This window comes from Caenorhabditis briggsae (genome assembly GCF_000004555.2).
Source record: "Caenorhabditis briggsae complete genome, chrV, whole genome shotgun sequence".
NCBI classification, from domain to species: domain Eukaryota; kingdom Metazoa; phylum Nematoda; class Chromadorea; order Rhabditida; family Rhabditidae; genus Caenorhabditis; species Caenorhabditis briggsae.
The window spans coordinates 11775399-11795611 of record NC_013488.2 but is presented as its reverse complement, the minus strand read 5'-3'; the positions used below and the strand labels follow the sequence as shown (position 1 = coordinate 11795611).

Below are 20213 nucleotides of genomic sequence, written 5' to 3'. Positions count from 1 at the left end.
TTCAAATTGTCTCTGATTACTGTTGAACCTGTAGTAAAATGGGCTCCCACACTGTCAACTTTGAGCTCAATTATCTCAATTCCTATGCAAGATATCAAAAATGAGTCAACGGATAAAACGCTTTTAATATCATGATGAACCATTTATCAGTTGACAACTTTTTTTTATATCTTTGACATGAATAATTTGGCACAAAGTTAAAAATTAGGGCCCTTTTTATTACAGATTTTAAGGTATCCCAAATCATGTTTGATTACGATATTTTCCTTCCAGTTAATCCTTTCAGACTGAGAGTCTCAGTACAGTAGTCTGTATTGAATTTGAATTCTCTTTCCGTACAGCTTCCAAAACTCTTTTCTTACCTCCCACGGTCTCGACCAGTTGCCGTGAAAATAGTGTTTCAATTAGTGGAGACCCAGAAAATGCACTTTTCTCATTTTCCCTTTTTTCTTCTTCTTCTAAATGACGTGATACCAAACTCTGTGTTTCTGTATGCAAGTACCGGTAAGAACCAAAAAAAAAAGACAACGAAAATTTGAATGTGTTCTTTTTGAACGTGTTAAGAAGAAGAAGAAGAAAAATGGAAAAGAGAAATGAGAAGTGGGACAAAAAAGAATGAAAGCAGTGGAAGCTTGTACTTTTAGAATACAGGTGTTTTTCTATGGAAAGCATGGAAAACATGGAATTTTTCCGGATGAAAAAGAGATCTGTCTCATTTTTTGGAAAGTTGGATTTTGTAGAAATGAAAGGGTTTCTGTGCTTGATTTTACAGCACACCATACCGTAATCCGCATTCAGCTCGTTCTTGTAAGAGATACTGTAAAACCTGTAATAGAAGGGCCCCACAACTGTCAGTCTTGAGCATGTTTTTCTTGGCTCCTATGCAATATATCAAAAACGTTTCAACTTACAAAACACTTCTGATATTATGATAAACAATTCATCCGTTGATAAATTCTTGATATCTCTTACAGGAACATATGCTCAAAGTTCACATATGTGCTCAAAGTTCAAAGTTAGAGGGCTCTATTATTGGAGGTTTTACGGTATTAAAAAGCAGTCAACAAACAGAAAGATTCTGATAATGTGGCCACTTTTTCACAGATTCTAGGAATTGAAATAGTTTCAGCTCAAGTTAATTTTGGTGTGTGGGCCTATCAGAAGAAATACGGTAACATGTGTTTCCCTAAGATTGTGACTTCCTAGCTTTGCTAACATTTTATTCAAGAATCAGATGATCCTACGCCCCATCTCATTTAAATCTAAAATTTCATCTGAATTATTCTGGACTCCTCATACATGTTCATGCACACACATTACGTCGTTTTCTCATTATTACGTAACTCTTGTCCTCTATTATTCAGATATCTCGGTCAGATTCCTTAACGAAATCTATGAATTCAATTATTCAAAAACTAGGTGTCAAGCTTTCTTCTGTTTTTCAATGAGCGAGTGAGGATGTAATTTGATAATAGCATTGATTAAAGGACATAAAGATGGAGTTTATGGAGCCCCAGAACATTTGAAGGTATGAAGTTTAATACTACCACCGAGGAGTTAGAAGTGAGGCTGATGTATATTTACTGTTTTTTATAAACACATCAATAAAAAATTACAAAATACAAACTACTGGAATTCCAGAAACGTCCCATTTGCTTTTTGAGAACTTTTGATACAGAAATTTGACTTACAGAAACCAGTATCAGCAGAGAATAAAAGGGCATGCACTTCTATTGCAGGTGTTACAGTCAACTTTTTTTTCGAAAAACATTCCTGTCTACGGCTATGATCTCATACAGTTCCGTCTAGACTTCCTGTTATTTATATCAACATTTCAGAGCCTTTCCAAATATCAACACCCATAAAAGCATCCTAGGCAATCCATCTAATCCACTTACCTCATATCTTCCAAAAGAGGAAATTAGGTTCAGCAAAGTGGCATTCATCCTTATCAGTTTAACAGAATACTATTATTTTTGAGAGTATTTAGTAGCTTGGTAATGAGTGGTGGGGGTGGTTTGGGTATAACTATAAATTCACTCGTTTTTTTTCAGAAAAATACGGACTGGAGTTAACGCCTCCTTTCCCGTGAGACTAGAGAGAGAGGCAGAGAGCCCCTATTCATCTGCTTATTGTGCTCGAGTACGTAAAACCTGATAGGCTAGCTCACGCCCTCTTTCAGTGTTGTTATTCTCTGAAAATATTTAAAGAAAAGGAAGATCTAAGTGCATGGTGTAGTCCTAACAGTTTCAATGAAATAGGAATACATCAAATGTTCCGTCTGGTTAGTATTTAGCAGTATTAGATGATGTAAATAAAGCACCGATGATAGTAGCTCCAGAATGAGTTATTCTAGAGCTCAGCGTTTCAAACTTTCATAATTTGAAACATCTTTGTAGAATTCAATATTCGGAACACACTACCGCTAAATGCTAAATTGTTAGGATGCTCAAAAGTGCTAAATGTTTCAAACAAAATATCAAATATTGGTGTTCGTAGAAAGTGTAAATTTCAGTTCTATGTCTATGTTTGTCCTCAGAAGATCAGATGCATTTATTCAGACAGTACTTCAAACGTACATAGACCATCTTGTACCAAAGTGAACTCAACCTGCTCATCGAAACATATTCTTTCTTGGAAAATTGGTTGCCCTATAAGATAGTTTGGCATGTGCATGTCACAAGTTTTTCCATCTTCAAACCCATTCAGATGTTACTAATGAGCCTATATGGTTTGTGATTTCCGGTATTACAGTTCAATTCTCATAATAAAAGTTCCATGCCGAAAACGGACCGGAAAGATGTTTTCTACTATTTGCCCACCGAATTCTGAGAATATTTTCAAAAAAACTCACCTATATGATTGGGTGTTGTCCTAAATTGATTGGTTCTCTGATTCACCAGTTATCGATGTATTTCTGAAAAAAGAGAAATTGTCAGTAACATTAGGAAGTAACAAGAGAAAACAATAGAAAAACCAGTATGAAGGGAAAGATGAGAGGAGATATGGCAAGGGATTAGTATCAAAAAAGAGCAAAAAAGGAATAGAGATCATGAGAGTTTGTTTTTGAGAGATGGAAAAGTCGGAATAATAAGAATCAGCTATGCTTGGGAAAATATAGGAGGAATAAACAAATGTGTGAGTTTGTTGATCCGTGAGGAAGCCTAATGAAGTTAACAAATGAATTTGATTTTAGGTTTTAGAGTTTGATCTTTTTATTTTGTTAGAGAAGTTTTATGAAAAGCGACTTGGGAGAGTTTAAACAATTGCGGAGACATTTTGATAAAAAATTCCGATCGGAATCAAAGTTTTTCAAATCGATTTCATACAACTTAAGAAAGGTTATCAAAGGAAATGTACAAGAGAGAAATATTTAGCAGATGGCGTAAGAAAAGGTGGAACCAATATTATTTGCTTTCAGAAGGCAAACATGAAAAAATTAGAACGAATATTTCAATCAGTACGCTTTGCCTCACTCCACCCTTATTTTTCAGATCAGAAAAATTTCAGACACTTCTCGACCTTTAAATTTGATCGTGCAACAAAACCATGAAAAAAGTATTTTGATCGATGTTAACCACCAGAAAAATGACCAAAATATCTGCGCAATTTTCTCACAAAGCCATAAACCTAACCTTCATTCCCGTTTTTTACGACATGACTAGTTTTTAGGACACCCTGTACTTTATCGTTTTGTGAGGTTTTGGGGAGTCGTTAAAATTTTTGGATTTTTTTGTTGCAAAACCGCTTTTTTGAACAGGAGTTGAACGAATAAGAGAAAACCACTTTGAAATGAAGATTGAGAATTCTCGAGATCTTTAGTAAATACTGTAATACCCGTAATAGAAGGACCAACGAACTTTTAACCTTGAGCCAATTTATCTCAGTTTCTGTCAAAGATATGAAAAAGTTGACAACTGATAAATTGTTTATCATGATATCAAAAATATAAAAAAATTTATCAAATGTTTTGTCAATTGACATACTTTTGTAGCAATTGAGTTAATTGAGCTCAAGCTTGACACGGTGGGGATCTTTTATTACAGGTTTAGAACATCGAAGTTAGATATGAGGATACAGCAGGTTGAAAAATAAAATTGAAATCAACAAACTTCAATGTAAATTAGGTTTATCTTGGTAAACTTCAGAAAGTTCAGTGATGATCTAAAATTTTTAGAAATGCTCCAAAAACTATTTCGTTGAACTAAAAGTTTCAGGTTAATTTTGGCATTTTTTTTAGCTTCTGCGTCAGTTACTTTAATCTCTATTCTTCATATTTAAATCTTGAACCTCGCAGGAAGTAAGCACAAAATTATTCATATTTGACAAGGCAAATCTTACTAAATGACTAGAAAGGTATATAAGAAAGATTTGTACGAGAAGAGCCGGTGTTTATGCGTAGTCTAGTCTGGCTTTCGTCTTCTTCGACACTCCGTGCTGGAAAAATAACATATGTTCTGATTAATGAGTCATTCACCAAAAAAAAACTGAGTTTTTTCTTCTGCTTCTCGCCTCACGTCTTCTCCTTTTTCTTATTTTTCTACTGCTTATTTTTCTTCTTCCTCACACATACAATTCATAGACGAAAAACTAAAAAACGAGAGAAGAAAAACAGATATGGCTCAAGAGTGGGATGAATAAAATCAAGGATTTGGTTGTGTTGTTTTGTTGTTGTCGTTGTTTGTGGTACGGTGTATGAGAAGATGAAGTTGTTACCCTCAACACTGATAGAGCCACCCCTGACAAGTGAGTTTTAATTTTAGGCCAATTAATCTTGGTTCTTGTGAAAGATATCAAAAAGTAGTCAACTAACAAAATTTTTTTACAATAAACATTTTGTCAGTTGAGCACTTTTTGATATCTGTTACAGAAATCGAGATATATGAGCTCAAAGCTGACAGTTTAGAAGGGCGTTCTATTAGAGTGTTTACGAGAAATAAATACCGACTCCTAGTGGAAAGAGCTTGGATTCTCAAAAAGTTTTTGAATTAACTAAGATTGTTGTTTTGGAGTGACAAATTCTCAAAAAAGTCTATTGGCCCTTTCAGATGAGAATAAAATGTTGAGAAACTTACACCCACTTCAAGGATTCTTATCAACAAAGGGCCCAGGCCAAATGATAGTGTGATAAACGATTTGATAGATCAATTTAAGTGCCAACTTTCACAGGAAAAAGAATTGCTAATGGAAAACTTAGATAAAAGAGATTTCCAGATAGTTGCAAAGAATTTCGAAACATTTTAAAAAATACCCAATATACGCATCCTTTCTAAAAGAAGTGGTGATCAAAACCTAGTCATAACTAATATGATTGAATGGCATAATGAAGAACAGAACGCCAAGAAAATACAACTATAATAAAATACAAAAAGTGAGTGGTTAAAATTCATTCGAGACGCGACACGATCATTTGGCGCTGAGTCATGCGCGCGACGACGAGGACGGCGGTTTGTGTGCCGAAAGATGAGAATAGGAGAAGGAGAGAATCAGAGAAAATGTTGAAATAGAAGGGCACGTAGTGGAGAATCAAGGGAGAATGAGAAGAAATAGACCAGCGCCAGTGGAGAAGAGATAGACGAAGAGACAAACATCTCTTGATTTTACACACTATTGGTTTGGGCTGGAAGTTGAAAGCGAATCGGGATGACGTCATCTCGTGATGACTGTGTGTACCTGCATAAGAGAGACAGGAAGCTTGCCCCGGAACATAACTTTTATAGATTGTTGGCATTTCGGCAAACTGATAATCAATACAACTGTCACGTGGCATAGAAGAGCGTTCACTTTGAGTAGTGCACCTAGATTAAGGATCAAAAGAAACTGATGTCATTTCGAGAAGCTTCTTTCTCAGAGAACCTGTTTTTATTCAAGCGGAAATCTTATGTTATACATTATCATGCAATAAACTAACATCCATGTTTGAATTTTCCTTTAAAAAAACACCTCACAAAAACCCAGAACAGTTCGCAACAGAACGGATCGACATATCAGAAGTTTTGGTTATCATAAAGCCTTCATAGAGGTCCCTTCCATTTTGAGCCAATTTTTCTTGGTTCCTGTCAAAGATATCAAAAAGTTGTTAACTGATAAACTGTTCGCCATGATATCAGAAGAGTTTTGTCAGTTGACACATTTTTGATATCTTGCATAGTAAATAAAATAATTGAGCTCAAGATTGTCAGTGTGGGGGCTCTTCTATTACAGGTTTTACGGTAATAGCGGTTGGCAAGAATCAACAATTTTAGTGCCTCAGAAATATTCGCTTTTTCTTTTCCTTGTCTTTTTTCCACTTCACGTCTTCTAGGTTCTGAAAAAAAGCAAAACACTTCACTAGTTGTTATAAAAGCAGCCGCGGAGTTTTGAATGGTTTCATTAATGTAGAATTCAGAAGTCTAATCATGGAAGTAAGTAGTGGTTAAGGGGTGGTTGAAGATATGGATACTGTGCTGAAAGTTCTAGAGTACGATGACGTTGATTCAGAAGTCATGGAAGTAACCGTTTCTCTGAGCAAATTTCTCAGATTGAATAAATCGGTTACGGTTACCACATCATCCTAGTCTTAGTATTCCGTAAAACCTGTAATAAAAGAGTCCTCATTCTGTCAACTTTGATCGCAATTATCTGGATTCCTACGCAAGATATCAAAAATGTGTCAACAGACAAAACACTTTTGATATTGTATTGTATATTATGATAAAAATTTGTCAGTTGACAACTTTTTTGTATCTTTGGCAGGAATCGAGAAAAGTTGGCTCAAAGTTAATTTATTAGAGGTTTTATGGTAGTTTTCTGGAGTTGTTGGTCTCACAATCATCATCGTACTTTGAAAAGATATAATGTTGTATGTATTCACTGAAGAATCCTGGGAGTTTATGTGTCTCAATGAATCTGGAATCCAGATCCAGTGTATTACGGTTTTAGGGGTCCGTGTCAAAGAGATCTTGTTTTTCAGACAAATTTATGAAAATTTCAGGAAACACAAAAGGTTCAGAATATAATTTGTCTTGATAGAGAATTTTCTGACGGAATTGCAATAAAAATATACAGAAATAAAGGAGTCTGGCCTAATAATCAAGACAGGAATTGTTTTGTATGACTACTTCTGCAGAAAGATTGTGAAAGTTCGGCTGGAGTGCTCATCTTGTCCGAGTTATCTTTCACCTGAATGAATTCCAATGACGTTGCCTTCTAACTTGATGTTCTTTGGTAAGAGATCAACAGAAATAAAGAAAATACTTTATATGCTACAGTTATCCGTTAGTCGCAATTCGAAAATACAAATGCAATATATAAAAAAAATATTTTTCAGATTTTTCAGTACAATTCATGTAGTGTAGTTGTTAGTGGCACCTCTCCTGACGACTCATTCTCTCCAGGAGATTCTCCCGAGTATCCAGAAAACTCCTCTTCGCCCGATACTTCTCCCGACGCTTCGCCCGATGCTTCTCCCGATGCTTCTCCCGGCGCTCCTCCCGATGCTTCTCCGGAGGTCTCGATATAAGATCTCAGTGAATCGAGACCAGAACCTGATCCTTCAACCGACGAATTTCCTGTTCCAGACGCTTCTTCTGCTGGTTCTCCACTTCCTGTCAGTAGACCCTCGTTGGATTCATCTGCTGCTAATGGATGTCCTTCATCGGTTGCAGAAACTTCCTCTGAACCAGAATACTCTTCTTCGGTTGTAGATTCGTTTCCTGAACCAGAGTACTCGGCATCTTCTTCTGTACCCTCTCCTGCACCTTCCGCGGAACCTTCTCCGGAATCAGCAACTGTTGAATTGTTTCCCGATGTATCCAATGATACGTCACTTAGCACTTCTTCAGTCTTCGGATTCCCTAATGTTGTCGTTTCTACGTGTGTGATATTTGCAGAAGTTGTTTTTGTTGTTTCAGCGGTAGTGTTCGCCGCTTGATCGTCGTTTTTCGGTGCAACAGTTGTAGTATTCGGATAGCTCTTTTTTGTAGTTTCTGCCTTTTTTGTTTCGTTCTTACTGTACATATCCAAAACTGAAATAGAATAATTGCTAGAATAAACTGTTTTTTGCTGTAACTCACTCAGCTGATCCAGAGTCTTCACACTAACATCCAATGGGGAATCGACAGATTTCAATTCGGGAAGAGCTCGTGGCAATGGAACACCATTCTCATCGAGAGGAACAAGATTTGAAAGTAGTTCATCCTGTGCATTTCTGTCGCGAATTTCTTTAGCCATCTTCTCCGCGTACATTCGTTTCAATTCCTCATCCATTGTTGAGTCGATTCGGTGCTTTTTCAGGTCAGCGTTGCTGAAAAGAGAAAATAAATTTGAAACATAATTTAAAGGAAATTATAATAGATACGCACTTGGTGAGATAGTTACATTGTTCAGGCATGAATGATCCAAGAACTGGGCGGAGGATCGATAGTTTGTTTTGACTGGCAGCAATAGGACGAACAAAAACTTCCGATAATAAAGTTCCAGCTGAGCCTTCACAGCGAGTATTGAATTTAGAGCGAATACAATCCAGCATACAATCACCGATTCTGAGTAAAAAATTGCGAAGCCTAGCATAGAATAATCTTAAACCTGCACAAATCATTAGTAAACTGCCGGAAGTTTTCAAATCCTTGTTGTGCATCCTGGGGGCTCGGTGGTCTCTGTTCAACGGTCGCTAACATATCAGCCCAACCAGTGGGTGTTCCACCAGCCGCTCCTTCTGCACCTTGCAAAAATGCAAGAGGATTAGCATTAGTGCCTGTTGCAGCTCCAACGATGCCATTTACACCTTGTTGTATGGTATCTTGGAAAGCCGTACGCATCATCCAATTCATGAAAAGGTTTTTAGTTTGGCACTGAGCGTCGCACTCTGGAAGGGAACAATTTATAACAGATCTGATTTCCTATTTTTAGACGTACCTGATTGAACAAGACCTGCTTCGTCGTCGATGCACTTTATGGTAGCGTTGAATGCAAGTTCTTGTTCGACACACATATAGTGAAGGCCACTTGTCATCATCTCGAACATTCCACGATCGTCTTTATCGCATCTACCGTCCTCATTAACACATGTGCTCGCGTTGGAGTATTTTCTGAAAATACAATTTCAAATTCTAATGGATCGTAACAAACGAACTCGCAAATTCGATGGTATCGTTCGACATGGCTCATATCCTGAAGAACGATTCCAAGTGCTTCCCTCAAATCGTTAGAACAGTCTCGTGGGCATTCTCCCATTTCGTCAAAATTAATGATAAAGTTCCCATCGTGATGATTCATACTTTCGCTGACAAAACTTTTCGGTGCGTTTTCTCTGAAAATTACATTGAAATTCTGATTTTGTTTAATTTTAATACGGTGAAAGTGCATCTAAAGGTGAATCTGGGAGTGCTTGAACTCGGAGAGTGGCTGGGTCTAAATCTTCCTGATTTCCCGTCGTCGAATCTGTTCCATTTTCATATTCAGCTCCGAGTAAGACGGCTTCTGTCGAATTTTCACTTTCAGATGGAGTGGGAGCCTGAAAAAAAGATTTATTGTCGGAATTCAACACAAATAATATTACAGCTCTCAGTGAAAAATCAGTGTTGTTAGGCCACCATGGCAAGAATGATCGGAGATATGCGTTCGCTGTGTCCGGAGGAAGAGTTGGAAGCGGATTATTGAGAGAAAAGGGTACGAAACATAACAGTATTAGTAGATTAACACGAAGCATTGAAGAATTCTCTCAAAACAGGACAATTCTCGAGTAGAAGTGAGTAAATGTCCGGAATTTTTCAGTGAGCGGTGACATCTGCAACTACAGGAAGATTAAAGGCGCATCATGGTTTGGCAATGCGGGTTCTCGAACAGAAAGAAGTTGACTGTAGGAGTTATTGTAGAAAATCAATCGTATTTTCGTAATTTCGACAAAAAAAGCAAAAAAAAAAAACAAGTATGAACAAAGTATTTCACCAGCCCAAAAAAAGATTTCGGGAAAAAACGCCACTGGCCGGCAGCTGCAGGCCGCAGTGGCAGTCGCAGGCCCATAACGAGTGGGATCAAAGTTGTGACAATTTTCTTGATTTTTTTTTCCGAAAAGCAAGTCAAAAAGAAGCAAGAAACGAAAGACTACCTGAAACCAAACGAAAATCGAGAAAGAAATAAGTAAAAAATAAAATAATATTAATTTAGGAAATATTAATAAAGTCATCTTCTTCATTGTTTCAGAAATGTGTATACAGTAATTTCAGATGTTACTTTCCATGTCTAGTTTCATGAAAACCAATGTTGAAATCGCCCCGGTAGTTTGTTCATCGTTCAGGTTACGGCAGGTTTCGTTATGGGATATAAGATCACGACCACAGGAGTTTTTCTTCCACAACTCGTATTATTTAGGAAACTTGTTTCAGAAATGAGTATACAATATTTTCAGATTCTAGGAGCATAAAATGTTTTATTTCCATGACTATTTTTTCATTCTTCTATAAATTTTTAGATTTAACGCATAACCGTGAAACCTCCATCTGCTCTTTTATCCTTTTACGACTTCTTTTTTTTTGGGTTAGCACCAATATAGTACACTTTCTGAATTGCTCCAGCTGGACATGCCTGACCTCTGTGCCAGTGTAAAAAGATTGCGGCATTGCACCAATAAAAAATAATTTGACAAGAAGAAACACTGGTTGTCATCGAATTGCGAGCAGCTGTACTGATTTGATGAATGAGAAGAAGCATAAAGAAGAAAAATGATGAAGACGGTGTAAAAATCTGATGGGGGTGAAGCACATTCTCATCTTTTATGTGACGGTTCTCGTATCTATTTTTTTTGTCTTTTATAATATTTGAATGCGATTTTTTTTGTTTTCAATAAAGATGTGTTATTTTCCTGTCCTTCGCAATCAGAAAAAGTTCCAGAGAAGCTATTTACTGTAAAGATTTTAGTCCAGTTCTAAATTTAGAAAATTTTGTAGAAAGTTTACTAAATTATAACCTGAATCCATTGATGTCGGAGACGTTCCAAATGTGATGTTTCACAGAAGGGTTATTTTACGTTGAGTTTTTTCAAGTGAAAAATGTCTAGTGAGTCATGCTAAAATTTTTCTTTGAGTTCAATTATCTCAATTTCTATCAGTGCTATCAATAATGTGTTAACTGATTAAATGTTGGTGATATTAAGACAAACATTTTATTAGTTTTCCACTTTTTGATACCTTTCACAGGAACTGAGATACATACAATGGTTCAAAGTTGACGGTTTGGGTGGCACTCTGTTAGAGGAAATACGGCAAATCTTTCGAACTTCTAGAACAGAAAACTGCCCTTTTGCATCTGCTCGTTTTCTCCACCATACTCTTTCTAAACTTGAAAACATTACACCTGACAGAACATTTTGTTAATCTACATCGAATAGGTATCAGTAGGCGGATTAGTAACCTCTCAACCCTTTTGTGTCGATTCATTTCCCCTCCCTATGTGGTGCAATAAACAGAATCCATTTGGCCAGATGTGTTATCCTCTTCTCAATCGACGTCCATCTTTTTCAATCATCGCAAGCTTCCCCCCTCCACTCTCTCAAAATTGCTCTTTTCCATTGTGAATGAGAGATGAGCACCACGGATTGTGCAGCACACCGACCAGTGCCACTTTACACGCAAAACAACAATTCACTGTTTTCTTATTCAGATCAGCACATACATATTTTTTTAAGAAGTCTAATCTATGATTTTCAGGAATTTTAGTATTTTTGTTTGGAAAAAAGATTTTTCTGATTTGTCCTAGTTGATTTGCAGGAATCCCAAATTTAAGATCATTCAGGATCAGATCCATCTCCTTGGAGAAAACTTTCATCCGGTCTGCTTTTACAACTTTTTTTTCAAATTCTCTAATCAAAATCCAATACACCACTTTGACACTTTCTAATTGCATAATTTCATTTCTTCATTTCTGTATTTGTATACACATATGTGTCAGGATACAACTTGGCCTTTTCCCTCCTTTCCTCTCCGAGAGAGGCCGCTTCTATTTTCTTTTTTTTAACGATCCTATTTTATGTATTGCTTTTTTTCTCGCCATGCGCTCCAAGGGGGAAAATATAGAATCAACACTTTTCCTCCCTTTTGAAAATGTTTAGTTTCCAGGCAACTTTATAAAAAATATTCAATTCTTTTTTGTTTTCCTCCAATGCTCTGACAAACGCATGCACTTTTGGCAGATTCCTTTTTTTCAATGTTTTCCTTTCTTCAATTTTTTTTTTGTTATTCGCTTTCACTTCAAGTACCACGTCCCCTTCTTTACACCTTCTTCTTCTTCTTTCCAATCTGTCTAGGTGAAGCCTTACCTTATTTTTGGTATCAAACAGAGAAGAAAAAGAAATATATGTCTTAACACTTTTTTGATTAATTTTTAAAGGCTTTTGAAAGAAATATCATTCGAGTTCAAAAGAAGTTTTCCCTAATCTTTTGAGCTTTCTTAATGTGCGGTCTTTGATTTCATTTTGGGAAATTTGATTACACTTTTTGCAAAGTGTATACGTTAAGCCGGAAATTAAGATTTTCGAAAACAGGATAACATCTTTAAAGGCTTGTTGCGAACTTCCTATGGAAGGGGATTTGGACAAATGAGCTTTTTAATATACCGTAAAACCTGTAACAGAAGGACTCCAGAATTTGAGCTCAATTATCTCGATTCCCATGGAAGGTATCAAAAATGTGTCAACTGACAAAACACTTTTGATATTATGATAAACAATTATCAGTTGACAACTATTTCAGGAATCGAGAAAAATGGCTTAAAGTAAAAAGTTACGGGGGCCCTTCTATTACAGGGTTTACGGAAAAAGTTGTACGAGCAACAACCATCGGGATAATTTAACCTGAAGATTTGAAAGTTTAATAAGAAATTCGTTCGTATAACTGCAAGTTAACGGTTTATCATAACATCCTGCTACACCCTTAAAGAACTAACATGTTTATGTCTCTCCGATAGGCAAACGTTGCACTAGATGTACCTTATCAGTACCAAATGGCAACATACCACTCAAAGTAACATACCTTTTGCATTCAATTATTAATATAGGGCCACGTTCCATTCTCTTTTTTTCTTTTTCACCTACTAAATTTCCATATTAATTCCTATATTAACATATTCAGTGAACATGACATGAAAAATGAGAGCCGAATGTTGTCACACTCAAATAATTGAAAGTGTTTCGCTTTTTCCTCCACACCAATTTGTTCAGTTTGGACCACACTTCTTTTTCTTCTTCTCTATTCTCAAAAATATTAGCCATTGGTCAAAAAGTCTGCGTCTCTTCAGTTGCCCGTCTTCCCTATCGATTCAGATTTCGAGCAACGAGTGAAGAAACTGAAGGAAGAAGAGAGAAAAATGTGAGTGTGCGTGTGGAGAAGAGGGTGGGCTCTCCCGGAGCAGAGAAAAACGTTTCATTCATTACTTATTCAAAGAGGACAGCTACTCAACACATGTCTTCCGTTTTGGCTTTTCAACTTGTTGATCATTTGTTTTTGTTCTTCAAGCAGAAATTATTTTTCAGCTTTTCTTTCTTTGTTCTGTCTAGGTTATGAGTATTCTAAAAACTTCTGATATTAGTTTTATATATTGCTATTCTTGGAGTAAATATGTTTACAATAAATGATCCCAATAGATTAATTGTTTATCACAGTTGTTGAAACCTTTTCTTTTATCCATCCGGGTAATTGGATATCATATAAACTGACGAAGAGAAGTCCCAGGTGTCATCCGCCCCTCTTCTTCGAACTCCTCTCCTCGTCACTGATCATAGACACCAGTTTTCAAAGAATTTGGAAGCCATTGAACTTCAAAAACTCCGCCTTATTCTGCTTCATTCTCTTCCCAAAATCTTTTCCTAATCTTCATTCTATCGCCCCCATATACATATAAGTTACACGCTACATCAATTATTCTGACACACATTCTTTCTTTCCTATTGTCTTCGTTTCCTGAGTTTTTACTAGTAACATGTTAGTTTGTTTAAGCAAAGACTACTTCAGGTCAAGCTTATAACTTCCAATTTTTCAGGAGCATCCCTGCCCGCTCCGAAATGTTCAAATGTCTGGCGGCAGTGGGAACAGTAGTATGGATGACTATGTTTCTTTTTCTATATCAACAATTATCAGTTAATCAAAATTCAGGTAAGGCTAATATTCCAGATATACAGGATACCGTACAAGCAGTATTAGAAGGGCCGGGCTTCCTATTGTTTCAAGGTATTTCCGGAGTGCCCTTCTATTACAGGGGCTCTACAATTAGAAGGGCCTTTCTAGTTTTCCGGCTAACTATTTTTTCGAATTTTTTCCTCGAAGAATTCGAAGAATTCTCGTTTAAAATTTATTAAAATCTACCAATTTTAGCAAAATTGAGTGTTTTAACAAATTTCTGTGAAATTGTTAAATTTCAGAAATATTTTTCACTGAAAACGAACGAAATTTTTTTTCAAACAACACATTCCAAAGTTGCCCTTCTATTGGAGGGGTCCTTTTATTGAAGGGGTCCTTCTAATACAGGTGTCACGGTATTTCGATTTTCCGCTACACTATATTTTGTATCTTCGGTCAGACAATGAAATCCAGATATTGTTATTCAAAGATAAAAAAAATCTGAAAATTAATTCCAGGAGGTGATTCAATTCGAGCGTGGAGGGAGACAAAAGAAGCCATCGAAAAGCTCCAGGAACAGAATATGAATCTGAAAAATATTCTGAAAATGGAGAGGCAGGAAAGAAATGATCAACACAGAAAAATGTGAGTTTGAATCAGCCTTCCGTTCCATATAAAATTTTAAAAATTCAGCCTGGAACAAGCTCACCAGAATCCTGGAAACGCGGAACTTCCAAGAGCAGAACCAGAGAAAGAAGAGAAAGAAGTTATCCAAAAGCCAAGTATCCTAGGATCTCTGGAACAAGAATTGCATAAAAGAATGTTGGATGATAGAATAAGAGAAATGTTCTATCTTGTGCACAGCAAAGCAATTGAAAATTCTACCAAAACTCTGATAGAAAACCAAATGATTTCACTAATGGGCCTATCAGCTAAATTAGAGAAACTCGAAGGATCAGAAGACGAAAGAATAAAAGAAAGATCTAAAATAACTGAAAGAATTATGAAGTCAATTGAAAAATTGCAAAATCCTGAATCCTGTAAAAATGCCAATACATTAGTTTGTAATCTGGATAAAGAATGTGGATTCGGATGTCAACTTCATCATGTTACATACTGTGCAATCACTGCTTTCGCCACAAAAAGAATGATGATTTTGAAAAGAGATGGATCTTCTTGGAAGTACGTTTTCATTTTTTAATTTCCAAAAGTGTAGAGTTTCACTTTCCAGATACTCTTCTCGTGGATGGACTTCTGTTTTTGAACCAATTTCGAAATGCACATTTGACGAGGCTGTTGGGGTATTTGTTATTGCTTTTCCCTTGGGAAATTTCACAAAAAAACTTTTTTTTGCAGAATACAGAATCGAAGCCGTTTGCTGACCCATCACCTGCCAGAGTGGTTTCCCTTGGGATCGTGGATTCTTTACTTACGAAGTAAAGACAATTATTCTAGAAAATTAATTTAATGAATCATTTCCAGACCAGCTTTCCTCCCTCAAGCAGTTCCTGAACAATTTCTCGAAACCTTACACTCTCTTCATTCTCATCCACCAGCATTCTTTGTTGGAACGGTAAAATCAAAAAACACGACGTCCTGAATTTTAAATCATCAAATTTCCAGTTCATTTCCTATCTGATGCGTTTCAATGCCGAAACCAAAGAAAAACTTGAAGCTGCTTTGAAAGCAATTCCATTTGACCAAGGTCCAGTGGTTGGACTTCAAATTAGAAGAACTGATAAAGTTGGCACGGAAGCAGCTTTTCATGCACTTAAAGAGTATATGGAATGGACTGAAATTTGGTTCAAAGTTGAAGAGAAACGATTGGGGAAAGCATTGGAAAGAAAAGTATTCATTGCATCCGATGATCCAACAGTTGTTCCAGAAGCACAAAAAGAGTGAGTTGAAAATAGAAAACAGTGATGTTCGGAATGAGTTTTTCGGTATTTTTTCAAAATTTCTATTAGGTTGGCCGGGAAGTAACTGTCCATTTTTTGATCCGTGAATAACACAAAAGCAAGAGTTATCCAAGATTGACAGTATGCACCGTCGCGGTCCATGACATGTTGACAACATTCAGGCAACTTGTGGATACCATACCTTCAAAAGCCAGCTGGCTGCGACACAAAGTATTTTTGAGTCCAGATTTTATCTCAACTTCAGTGTTAAATTATTTTCCTCCAGATGACGTTGCATATCTCCTAATAATCAATAATAAAAGGGCCGAATCAGGAGTTAAAAGTGCATAAAGGAGGAACGTCCAGCTAAAGCGGCCCAGGTCTTACTTGACTTACCGTGGAACATAGATTCTCGAGTTATTTTATGAAACTCAATTCAGTCCTAAGACGCTTTGGATGGACGGCTCTTCACTTTCCTTAAACTCAAGACTTGACCCTTTTATTATTGGCTATTCGGAGATATTCAACGTCATCTGGAGGGAAAATAATTTTACACTGTCGATGAGAAAAAACGTCCGGGAAGGTATACTTTGATTCACGGCCAGCTGGCTTTTGGAGGTATGGTATCCACAAGTTGCCTGAATGTTGTCAACATGTCGTGGACCACGACGGTGCATACTGTCAATCTTGGATGGTTCTTGTTTTTGTGTTAATCACGAATAAAAAATGGATAGTTACTTTCCGGCCAACCTAATAGTTTTAAAATTTCAAAATATCGGAAGATTCCGATTTTTAAAAATTCAAAATTTCGTTCAGAAAATGCTCGCAATTTTCGGAATTCTCAAAATTCGGAGCATCCTTGCATAAAAGATAAATGAGACGAATTCTTGGTTTTCAGTTATCCCAACTACAAAGTGTACGGAAGTACGGAAATTGCAAAAACGGCTCAACTCAATAACAGATACACTGATGCCTCTTTGATGGGAGTTATCACTGATATTTATATTTTGAGCAAAGTTGATTATCTAGTATGCACATTTTCTAGTCAGGTTGGTTTTTTCTATAAGAAATGGCTCAATTATGTATTAAAATTTTGAGGTATGTCGAATGGGTTATGAACTGCGTCAACCATCTGGATCTGACGATGGATCCAAGTTCCATTCTCTTGACGACATTTATTATTTCGGTGGACAACAAGGTTACACTTTTCTTCAAATTCTCCAATCACCACCTAACTTTCAGCTCATGAAGTAGTTGCTATCGAAGATCACGTTGCACAAAATAATCAAGAGATTGATCTGAAAGTTGGTGATAAAGTTGGAATAGCTGGAAACCATTGGAATGGATATTCCAAAGGAACAAATCGACGAACTTACAAAGAAGGAGTTTTCCCATCTTATAAAGTTGTCAATGATTGGAGGAGGTTCAATTTCGAAGCACTTCTAGATTAGATTATTTTTCGTTTTTCTCTCTAGTTTTTCATTTAGGTATTACTGTATTTCTTTAAAGTCATCCCGGGTTCTTTTTTTCTCATACCATCGTTATCCATTTCTCTGCGGTTCTATTTTGACATCTTCTGTGATTTCAAACCGACTTTTGTTGTATTTTTCATGGCAATATCTATTTTGTGAAAAATGATTTTTGAATAATATCCAAATGGGTGAGACGATCTTTTTTTTAAACAATCTCCTCTTTCTCTCACTGTGAGTATATAATAAATGGTGAGATGTTTTTCTAGATAAAGTGAAATTTTGGTAGATATATTCGACATAATATGTACACAAAAACCCGTTTTTCAAAAGAAACACATGGCTAAACTTTGGCTGGTATAAAAGAAAAGGGTTCATAATGTTTTACGCGGTGGAGACATCATGAAGCTACTTCTGATTGTGGTCAGCTCGATTGCTGTTTTGGTTGCTGGTCAGCAAGATGAGACGCAGAAACCAGATGATTTTCTTTGGAATCGATGGGGTAAGTTAAACACTGAATTAAATTGAAATTTAATAGCTAATTGTATTCATAGAACCAAGAACCATTGATTGTGTGAGCAGTGGAAAGAAAGACGATTGCGTTCTTCTTGCTCCAAATTCCAGGATTCCGTTTGACATCTCCAAGTTCAAGTGAGTGTAAAACGTGACATATTTATATTTTTGAACATTGAAAGTTCTGTATCCTTCTGGGCGCATAGATAAACAATATCCAATAAGCTTGAAGAATGTTTCTTCCTCGAAAGATACCATGAAGCCTGTATTAGAAGAGCCGACCTTTCTATTAGAAGGACTTCGTTTTGTCGGTGAAATTTGTTTCCAACTTGGCATCCATCAACAGTATCTTAACAAAACAAAACAGGCCCTTCAATTAGAGAGGATTTCAATTTCAGGGACCCTTTTATACATCTTTTACCGAATTTAAAAATTTCAGATGTCGTCGTGAACCAATGCCACAAACGAATTGGAACACATTGGCTGTCAATTCCACCACTAGATTGGCATGCCCACTGAACTGCCCTGTCAATTTTGATCTCTCTGTTCTCCAAAAACGTCCATATGTGAACAAGAACTGTCAAAAGTACTACACGTATGGAAAATACTGGGATGTGGCTGCAAATGATTGGTACATATGGCAAACGGAACCATGTGTCGCTGCCATTTCAACCCATTGTCGTTTCAATGACGTCCCAATCACCTACAATCCGACGAAGCATACTGGTAAGAACTTGGAAGAAGTGAAATTGGAAGGAGAGATCTTGCAAACGAAAAACAGTGAGCAGAGAAAGAAAGTGGTTGTTGCCTAACTTTTTTGTTATCTCTCTTGTCATTTTTTTTTGATAATTTATATGGTTCATAAGATATTGTTAAAACTGTTCATAATACATAAAACAAGTAATATAAATTGAAGAATCACTCGTGGAAAATTTAAGATCGAGGTCAAGTACGGTACATGATAGAAAAAAGAAATTTGAATTAGATTATTCGGTGATTGTAACATTGTGAGGACGTGCAGTTTCTACTGTGTTGGTATGCGATTTTTTCACAAAGAAAATGGTGTAGAGCAATGGAATCATTGCCAGCTGAGAAAGCAACTGGATCCATTGAACTGGACTTCTTCTTTTCTTCTTTTCAACTAAAGCTGCTGGGATCAATGATGGTCCAGGATTCAATTTGTAGAGACCAGCCAAGATCCAATCTTGAACAGCAGTTGGGAATACACTGAGAGGAATAAACATGAAGATGGCATCCCACCCAGGGCAATAACGAAGACGTGGCCACCAGGAGAAGAGAGCATGATCATAACAGTCAACGACCCATCCAATATTCGGGTTGGCAACTACATTGACTCCTGCTTCCCAAGCTTTCTCGACTGAAAATAGAAATATTTGCAATGAAAATGGATAATATAGGCAACTCACAGTTTCTTCTGTACTCCTCCCCATATTCTTCTCTTGTTTCATTTGGCAAGTTATTCCAGATTCTCTGAATTCGTGATCTCTGAGCATCTTCATTTAGTAGCTCAGTCTTGAAGCATCCTGGCTCCAAAATATGAACGGACACTCCGTATTGTCTCATTTCTAATCTCAAGCAGTCCATGTACGCTTCCACAGCAAACTTGGCAGTGACATACGGCGCGACATATAGTCCATGAAGTCTTCCAGCCGTCGAACCCATAGTGACAATTCTTCCTCTGCTCTTTTTAATGAGAGGGAGGAATGCATGACACATTCGAATAGCTCCAAGAGTGTTGACGTTCAAAGAAGACGAGTATTCATCCTCACTACACCAATCATCAGGACCATGGATGGAAAAAATGCCGGCGTTGTTCACAAGACCCCATAGCTTGGCTTCTTTATCTTCCAGAACCTTCGATACTATTTCTTTTGCGGAAGCTACGCTGGCTTTGTTGGTAACATCCAATTGAATTGCGTATAAAGATCCTTTTGGTCCCTTTTTGAGTTTCCATTCGGTCTCAAGACTGGAGATTCCCTGAAACCAATACATTGGATCCATGATTTGAAAAGAAAAAAACTTACTTGTTGTGTGAAACAAGCCGCGAATACATTTACATGTTTATCAAGAAGCTGAACAGCCAGACGACGTCCAAAACCGCTGTCACAACCGGTTATCAGCACGTATTTCCCACTCGATTCCACTTTGAAGTTTTCCAGAACAAAACGACGAAGAAGGAAGTAGAATATGCATATACTTGCTATAACACATAGTGCCTCTAACAT

At 36.8% G+C, this 20213-nt stretch overlaps 4 protein-coding genes across 4 annotated transcripts; 2 read left to right on the top strand and 2 right to left on the bottom strand.

Moving 5' to 3' along the window:
- Positions 1–7314: 7314 nt before the first annotated feature.
- On the bottom strand, positions 7315–9688 carry Cbr-cpg-4 (the record flags this gene model as incomplete). The annotated part of the gene is made up of 8 exons (XM_045237764.1): positions 7315–8006; positions 8055–8284; positions 8343–8522; positions 8566–8845; positions 8896–9068; positions 9113–9289; positions 9333–9493; positions 9539–9688. The coding sequence occupies 8 exons, from the start codon at positions 9686–9688 to the stop codon at positions 7315–7317; spliced, it is 2043 nt and encodes a 680-aa protein (XP_045094093.1).
- Positions 9689–14032: 4344 nt separating this feature from the next.
- On the top strand, positions 14033–17436 carry Cbr-fut-8 (the record flags this gene model as incomplete). Its single annotated transcript, XM_045237763.1, has 10 exons — positions 14033–14123; positions 14609–14732; positions 14781–15269; positions 15319–15388; positions 15444–15523; positions 15570–15660; positions 15711–15985; positions 16884–17034; positions 17084–17183; positions 17228–17436. The coding sequence occupies 10 exons, from the start codon at positions 14033–14035 to the stop codon at positions 17434–17436; spliced, it is 1680 nt and encodes a 559-aa protein (XP_045094092.1).
- A 420-nt stretch (positions 17437–17856) lies between these two features.
- CBG09274 lies at positions 17857–18779 on the top strand (the record flags this gene model as incomplete). The annotated part of the gene is made up of 3 exons (XM_002636780.1): positions 17857–17956; positions 18009–18105; positions 18407–18779. 3 exons carry the CDS (start codon positions 17857–17859, stop codon positions 18777–18779), a joined length of 570 nt encoding a protein of 189 aa, XP_002636826.1.
- A 174-nt stretch (positions 18780–18953) lies between these two features.
- Cbr-dhs-16 lies at positions 18954–20213 on the bottom strand (the record flags this gene model as incomplete). Its single annotated transcript, XM_002636781.1, has 3 exons — positions 18954–19345; positions 19395–19965; positions 20013–20213. 3 exons carry the CDS (start codon positions 20211–20213, stop codon positions 18954–18956), a joined length of 1164 nt encoding a protein of 387 aa, XP_002636827.1.